The sequence below is a fragment of the Oncorhynchus mykiss genome, chromosome 29, assembly GCF_057628025.1.
Source record: "Oncorhynchus mykiss isolate SJ-2025 chromosome 29, ASM5762802v1, whole genome shotgun sequence".
NCBI lineage: Eukaryota > Metazoa > Chordata > Actinopteri > Salmoniformes > Salmonidae > Oncorhynchus > Oncorhynchus mykiss.
Genome location: NC_143050.1, coordinates 18,543,635 through 18,551,968, shown reverse-complemented (window position 1 = coordinate 18,551,968; position 8,334 = coordinate 18,543,635). Strand labels below are relative to the sequence as shown.

Genomic DNA, 8,334 nt, shown 5'->3' with positions numbered 1-8,334 from the left:
AAACCAAGCCATGAGGTCGAAGGAATTGTCTGTAGAGCTCAGAGACAGGATTGTTCCGAGGTACAGATCTGGGGAAGGGCACCAAAAAATGTCTGCAGCATTGAAGGTCTCCAAGAACACGGTGGCCTCCATCATTCTTAAATGGAAGGAGTTTGGAACCACGAAGTCTTCCTAGAGCTTGCTGAATTTGTGGAGTTTCTTCCATTCTTCTCTGCAGATCCTCTCAAGCTCTGTCAGGTTGGATGGGGAGCGTCACTGCACAGCTATTTTCAGGTCTCCATAGATGTTCGATCTGGTTAAAGTCTGGGCTCAAGCTGGGCCACTCAAGGACATACTGAGACTTGCCCCGAAGCTACTCCTGCATTGTCTTGGCTGTGTGCTTAGGGTCGTTGTCCTGTTGGAAGGTGAACCTTCGCCCCAGTCTGAGGTCCTGAGCGCTCTGGAGCAGGTTTTCATCAAGGATCTCTCTGTACTTTGCTTCATATAATTTTCCCTCAATCCTGACTGGTCTCCCAGTCCCTGCTGCTAAAAAGCATCCCCACAGCATGATGCTGCCACCATCATGCTTCACCATAGGGATGGTGCCAGGTTTCCTCCAGATGTGACGCTTGGCATTCAGGCCAAAGAGTTCAATCTTGGTTTCATCAGACCTGAGTCCTTGAAGTACATTCTGGCAAACTCCAAGTGGGCTGTCATGTGCATTACTGAGGAGTGGCTTTCATTTGGCCACTCTACCATAACGGCCTGATTGGTGGAGTGCTACAGAGATGGTTGTCCTTCTGGAAGGTTCTCCCATCTCCCCAGAGGAACTCTGGAGCTCTGTCAGAGTGACCATTGGGTTCTTGGTCACCTCCCTCACCGATTTCTCAGTTTAGCCGGGCGGCCAGCTCTAAGGAAGAGTCTTGGTGGTTACAAACTTCTTCCATTTAAGAATGATGGAGGCCACCGTGTTCTTGGGGACCTTCAATGCTGCATACATTTTTTGGTACCTTTCCTCAGATCTGTGCCTCGACACAATCCTGTCTCGGAGCTCTACGGACAACTCCTTCGACCTCAAGGCTTGGTTTTTGCTCTGAAATGCACTGTCAGTGGGACCTTATATAGACAGGTGTGTGTCTTTCCAAATCATGTCCAATCAATAGAATTTACCATAGGTGGACTCCAAGTTTTAGAAACATCTCAAGGATGATCAATGGAAACAGGATACACCTGAGCTCAATTTCGAGTCTCATAGCAAAGGGTCTGAATACTTAAGGTATCTTTTTTTTTTGCAAAACTTTCTAAAAACCTGTTTTCGCTTTGGCATTATGGGGTATTGTGTGTGGATTGATGAGGGAAAAATATTTAATCCATTTTAGAATAAGGCTGTAACATAAAATATGGACTGTAACTCTATGGCAGCACCGAAGGGGCTTGAATTTCCGAGCTCTCCCCGTATATTTTGCGGTGACGTAGTGTCTCCATGAGTGACAGAACACTGAGGCAATTTGTATTATTATTATTTGCTAAACAGGTGGGGCTCAAAACAGGTGAGGCTCTGAATGACAGGTTGACACTGATTGTTACACAGGTGCACCTTGTGCTGGGGACAATAAAAGGCCACTCTAAAATGTGCAGTTCTGTCACGCAACATAATGCCACAGATGTCTCAAGTTGAGGGAGCATGCAATTGGCATGCTGACTGCAGGAATGTGCACCAGAGCGATTTCCAGGTCATTCAATGTTAATTTCTCTACCATAAGCTGCCTCTGTTGTTTTAGAGAATTTGGCAGTACATCCAACGGGCCACACAACTGCAGACCACATCAGGCCATAACCTCCACATCCGGCTTCTTCACCAGCTGGATTGTCAGAGGGGGGAGGGCGGGTGCTGAGTATTTCTGTCTGTGATAAAGCCCTACTGTGGGGAAAAACTCCTGATTGGCTGGGCCTGGTTCCCCAGTGTGTGGACCTGGCTCCTAAGTGGCTGGGCCTATGGTCTCCGACACCCACGTAATGCATAGAGCATTTAATGTAAAGAAAAATGTGCAAAACCGAAATCAAAAACCGTGATATTTTTTTTCTAATCAAACCGAAACGACTTCCAAAAGCATGATACACTCAGCACTAATGTCATAAAACTGCAAATATTTCTCTCCTATTCCATGGCAAAATGTGGAGAATTGCAGCAAACTTGCTTTAAAATGGCAACATTTTCTTTACGCCCCATGGCAAATAATGAAGAATTGTAGGTAATGTTTTGCTTGCAAGGGAGGGACAAAATTTAACTTAGGGCCCACATAAGGCTAGGGCTGGCTCTGACTGCGTGTGCGTGTATGGATGTGGGTAGCAGACGCACATCCACTGTAGCCCCTCATGATGAGTTTAGATTTGCCCACCCCACCCCTGCCCTAACTGAACAAAACGTGGACAAGTATTGGACACGCAGATCCTTAGATCAGAGCTGTGAAGGGTTGGGCCGTGCCACAGAACATCCAAAAGCAGGACAAAGGCATAGGAACCCTGCCACACGTATTGATGCGTCAGGGAATTTGGAGATGCATAAGCTTGTACAGGTAGATAAGAACAGAACACATTGGGCCTCAAGCAGATATGAGCCAGTCCAGATATGAAGCTTAACTCCACAGCCTTCCACACAAACAAGATCATTACGTGCTGCACCCACAGTGAGACTACCTTTCTCATGAAGGATGCACCAATTGTGCCTTTTGGGCAGTGTAATTTGGTAAAATATTGTTTACCTAATTTTAACATGGTTTAACTGCATTTAAAAACATGTTTTTCCCATCTCAAGAGGTTAATAAAAAAAAATACTATTGTAAAGTGCCAATGAACTACCAGATAAAGTAACAGAGTTGACTGCAACAGGGTTGATATTTTCATCTTAAGCGATAAATCCCCCTTGTGACAGGAGGAATGAAAGCTTGTTGTGTACAACAGGGGAGGGGCAATAGAATGCAAGTTTCACAAAAATGTGTTAATTGTTCAAACATTTCATGCCCATCTATGAGTAACAGGGTTGATGTGTTGTGTTGTAATTTGTTTTTTTTTATACCATGAAAACACATAAAAATGGCCAAAGAGTAGAACCAGTTCACCTATATTTACACAGATTTCCCTATATGTCCAATGCTCCTTTTGAAACAATTTTATTATTAAAACAAGATTTCAGTTCATGTTAACAGGGTTAACCTTAAAATGAGGAACAGACGTAAATGAATCACATTAAATGAATAATAATCTTCAGACATTACAGTCAAAGCAACAAAATAACTACTGCTTTGCAATGATCTTAAGAGAAATTTAGGGGTTGAGTAGGATAAAATCCTCCTTGAAGTCAGAAAAACATGCACTTTAACAAGTCTTTATTCTTTAAACTGATTTCTTGAATTTTCTGTGGTTCATATTAGGCACTTCATTTAATAAAAACAGGCATATTCAAATGTAATATTGGTGCACAATTTATACTTAAAATATCAAAGGGACTCAAAAGGCATTCTATTTGTGGAACGACCCTGCTGTACGACAATATATTCAAAAGTTTTATTAATAACAAAATTGAACAAATTCAATAACCCAATCCCCATATATGAGCCAATGGAGACGCAAGAATGTCTCTGTAAAAGAAGGGAAGATATTACACTTCTGCAGCAGCTTTCCTCAAGATAGGCATGAGAATCACAGTACACTTTGGTCTCCGAGCAACAACGCAATTACTGAAAGTACAAATATATATACCATTTATATAGTAATATAGTTTATAGAGCATTATATTTTATTATGTGACCTGAAATTGAACAAACTTTGCCATACTACACACACACACACACAACAGAATGATTGAAATAACCTAGAAAATGTATCCCATTTACTATAACAGCGGGTCCTTGGATTGAATTGTGGTTGACCACTACTCTGTCTTGTCTTTAGTACGGCTATTCCTGTAACAAACCACCTGGGTCAGGAGCAGGCAGCTGAGACAGGCAGCCACTACATGGGTCACAGTAGAGACAGAGCTCCAGTCTCCAGTTTCCTACAGAGAGGGATAAGGGAGGAGGGATGGGAGGGGGATAAGGGAGGAGGGATGAGAGGGGGATAAGGGAGGAGGGATGAGAGGGGGATAATGTAGGAGAAGGATGAGGAACAGAGGAATGACAAGGGAAAATAGATGGTAGAAGTCAAATGAGAAGGCAGGGTAGAATGCAGAGGCATTGAAAGGGAATGTAAAAGGTACAGATTTTTTTTATACCTGTAGAGAGGTGAAGATAAGAGCCAGGGAGCCAGTGAAGACCAGGAACACAGACAGAGCTGACAGCTGGCCCGTGTTGCCATGGTAGTAGTTAGTCCCTGCCTGGATCACCTGGATAAACATCCAACATAAAACAATCAAGTCAGTCTGTACAAGTCAATGTAGGCAAATGTTTATTATGACCTAACATAAGCAGTTCTCTTTTCTCTCGATTGACAAAGACCTAAATGATAGCAGCAGACAAATCCAATGTTGTACTTCTCCTGCTGAAGTTTGAGATAAGCATGCTTATCTCATCGGCCAGAGGCGTACACAAAAAGCAAGATCAATGACTGAGCCAGCGAACTATTCTGAAATAATGTTTTTTTTCTAAAAGAGGAGCATAAAATGGACACGGTCTAATTGACTCAACAACCAAAAACGCATATCTAAGCGTTGCTTTCTTAAATGGACCAGAAAAATCAACCTTTGTTTATCAAAGTTAGCTGGCTAACTCATTAATCCTGCTTTGTAGTATACCCCTCTGCTCCTATAGACGGGTTGACTGACAGCGGCACGGAAATGAACGGCCAGGTAGCTAGCAACAATGACAAGAAGCTGCCTAGTGATCTCTGGCCGCCCAACAAGCTGCCCACTTGACCCCATCCCCTCCTCCATCTCTGGAGACCTTCTCCCATTCCTCACTTCCCTCATCACTGACCGCGTTCCAACTGACTTCAAGATGGCCAGAGTCGCTCCTCTCCCTAAGAAACCAATACTTGACACCTCTGACGTCAAACTACAGACCTGTATTCCTTCTTTATTCTCTTTCTAAAACACCTTTGTGCAGTCTCTGACCAATTCTCTTGTTATCGCTCTCAGAACAATCTTCTTGACTCTAACCAGTCAGGCTTCAAGACAAGTCACTTAACCGAGACTGCTCTTCTCTGTGTCACAGAGGCTCTGCCAAAGCTGACTCTCTCTCCTTTGTTCTCATCCTCCTAGATCTATCCGCTGCCTTCGACACCGTGAACCATCAGATCCTCCTCTCCACCCTCTCAGGGTTAGGCATCTCAGGCTCTGCACACTCCTGGATTGCATTCCTACCTGACAGGTCGCTCCTACCAGCTGTCTTGGAGAGGATCTGTGTCTGCTCTCACTACTGGTGTCCCCCAGGGCTTGGTTCTAGGCCCTCCTTTACGTTTCCTTTTACACCAAGTCACTCAGCTCAGTCATATCCTCACATGGTCTCTCCTATAAATAACTGCTATGAGGATGACACTCAACTACTCTTCTCTTTCCCCCCTTCTGACACCCAGGTGGCAACACATATCTCTGTGTACCCGGCTTACATCTCAGCTTGGATGTCGGCTCACCACCTCAAGCTCGAAAAACTGAGATGCTCTTCCTCCCGGGGAAGGCCTGTCCACTCAAAGACCTCTCCATCACGGTTGACAACTCCACGGTGTCCCCTCCCAGAGTGCAAAGAACTTTGGCGTGACAACACCCTGTCCTCTGCACACATCAAACCAGTGACTCGCTCCTGCAGGTTCATGCTCTACAACATCTGTAGAGTATGACCTTTCCTCACACAGGAAGAGGTGCAGGTCCTAATCCAGGCACTTGTCATCTCCTGTCTAGACTCCTGGAATCTGTTGGCTGGGCTTCCCACTTGTGCCATCAAACCCCTGTAATTTATCCTGGATGCCACAGCGTGCCTGGTGTTCAACCTTCCTATGTACTCCCCGCTCCTCTGCACATTCCACCGGCTTCCAGACGAAGCAAACATTATCTTCAAGACCATGGTGCTTGCCTACAGAGCAGCAAGGGGAACAGCATTACCTTCAAGCTATGCAAAAACCTACATCCCATCCGAGGACTCCGTTCCGCAACCTCTGGTCTCTTGGCCCTCCCACCCGTTCAGGAGGGCAGCTCCCACTCAAAGCTCTTCTCTGTCCTGGCACCCCAAAGGTGGAACAAGCTTCCTCCTAAAGTCAGAACAAGCTTCCTCCTAAAGTCAGGACTATGGATTCCCTGCCCATCTTTCCAAAACATCTTAAACCCTACCTCTTTGAAAAGTATCTTAAATAACTATCACGGCGCCCCCGACACCCCTAAAGATGAAATGTAAAAATAATCTTCGGTAGCTTTTTTCAGCCTCTTTGTATCTTGTTATTGAGACCATGTCTTGTTTTGAGGTGTTTTGACTGATGTCATGTCTATGCTAATATGGCTAGCTAACCAACAACTGTAACTATGTATTTGAGACCTGTGCTCATTGTGCAAATGTATTTGTTTTCAATAAACATTGAGACAAGTGATAGTTTACATGCTGTCAAAAGTTTAATTAACCAACCCAGTCTGTTTTGCTCCATAGTTTCACAAGCGTTGGTTTTGTTGCTAAACAACCAACACTTCTACACCATCTGTACCTTAACTGCTATAAGCCTTGCAGTTGATTACATTTCCATGCAAATAGAAAATAAAAGTATTGTATCATACCCGGCTAGCAACAACAGCCAGCATGCTGGAGGCCTGCATCGCAGGGATGACGTGTTCAGGGACCAGAGGAGAGGTCAGGAGCAACATAACGCCACCGTAGGCCAAGAGGAATACTATACCTGCAGGAAACAAGGACAGTTATGACACAGCCCTGGTACAGACCATACACTCATATTCCTGTGAACTGTTGAACTACTTTGTCATAACATTGCCTAATTTGCTCCTTTTACCAAGGGGGTGGTGACTTACCAAACAGTAGCTAATCAACGTGTTTAAAACATTTAATCTCGCCACTATTGTGAGTATTGATGTAAAATGAATCTATAGGCAGGGACTCAGGCACATTGGAAGCACAAGTATACACAGAGAGGAGTGGTCAAACCTTTGAGGGTGTTACCACTGTAGTGTTGAATTAGGAAGCCCATGGCCAAACCCTGCATAAACATGAACAGCCTCTCTGACCAAGCTCTGTGCAGACAGACAGACACACAAATGTTGTCAATAACAGGCTTTGTCCAATTCACTGGTTTTCGCTCATCAGCGTCACACGGTTGGCTGGATTAGTGTAAACCACTTTTGTTAAAAAGGAGTGTGTAATAAAAAAACATAAATTGATCATACTCAAGGGGGAAGTTGTTGGTGATGCAGTAGACCACAGGACCTGTGATGGCATAGACCTGCAGTAGGACAGACCACCAGCTAATCCCTGATGCACTCCTGGCCCTCAGTACCTTCCACAGCTGAGGGAGCTGCGCTGTTTGGCAGACCGACAGGTGGAGGAGAGGGAAGGGCATATGAGAGAGGGGGAAAAGCAAAAAGGCATAGCAACAGACAGAAAGCGATATGTAGTTATAGAACCTCTGCGTAACAGAGGTTTCCCGATTATTAATCCTTGCATAATGTGTGAGAGCAGTCGAAAAGACAGAGAGAGGTTTTTCTCACCCATCACAGTCCCAAGAATGATCCACACTCCCACAGTTTTGCTCAGAACTATCTTCCAGCATGGCACTATTATTACAACAACAAAAAAGTATCGTCAGACCACCTAAACCAGTATGAAGCTGTGACCCAAATTTCCAGATGAACATCTGGGGTGGAGGACTTGTTAAAAATACTAGAAAATATCTACTGTAGGCTTTACAAGACCTTCGGCAAGGCTTATAAAAACACTGTATACAAAAGGTGCTGAAACATTGTCACACTTTAACAATCACGCATGCAACAATTTCCTCAGCTTTGCTCTACGTAAGCATCTCTAAATAACACATCTGAAATGAATATCACGCCAGCAGCACATCTTTTCCGGACCAACAGGACAGCGAACCTCACCGTGGAGAAAGTTTAAGTTGACAAAAAAGTAGTTGTAACATTTCTCTGGCAAAAAGTATGTGAGTAGAAACTCTTTAGTTGGAGACAGCAATTCCTCCACCTCCGACGTGTCCATCGTTCTACAACTGTGTGCCCTTGGAAAGTTTTCCCACTGATTTTAGGGAAACAGCGGCAAACAAAAAGCCTTCCCAAACAGCCTTGCCAAGTATAATGCGGAACTAATGTCATTAAAGCGCAGCAAACGGGAAGCAAAAGCTGTTGCACTTTTTCCAGTG

The 8,334-nt window shown here is 44.3% G+C and overlaps 1 protein-coding gene across 2 annotated transcripts; it reads right to left on the bottom strand.

The window, feature by feature from the left end:
• Positions 1 to 3,133: 3,133 nt before the first annotated feature.
• Positions 3,134 to 8,288, bottom strand: LOC110509978 (mannose-P-dolichol utilization defect 1 protein). 2 transcript variants are annotated; one of them, XM_021591233.3, is made up of 7 exons: positions 8,060 to 8,288; positions 7,673 to 7,738; positions 7,352 to 7,484; positions 7,113 to 7,198; positions 6,731 to 6,849; positions 4,250 to 4,360; positions 3,134 to 4,033 (listed from the first exon to the last, which is right to left on the bottom strand). In XM_021591233.3, exons 1-7 carry the CDS (start codon positions 8,172 to 8,174, stop codon positions 3,911 to 3,913), a joined length of 753 nt encoding a protein of 250 aa, XP_021446908.3. In that variant the 5' UTR covers positions 8,175 to 8,288; the 3' UTR covers positions 3,134 to 3,910. The 2 variants fall into 2 exon arrangements, with proteins under 2 accessions (XP_021446908.3, XP_090082825.1); XM_090226699.1 differs by lacking the exons at positions 7,113 to 7,198; positions 7,352 to 7,484; positions 7,673 to 7,738 and having other exon boundaries at positions 8,060 to 8,275.
• Between the last annotated feature and the right edge of the window lie 46 nt (positions 8,289 to 8,334).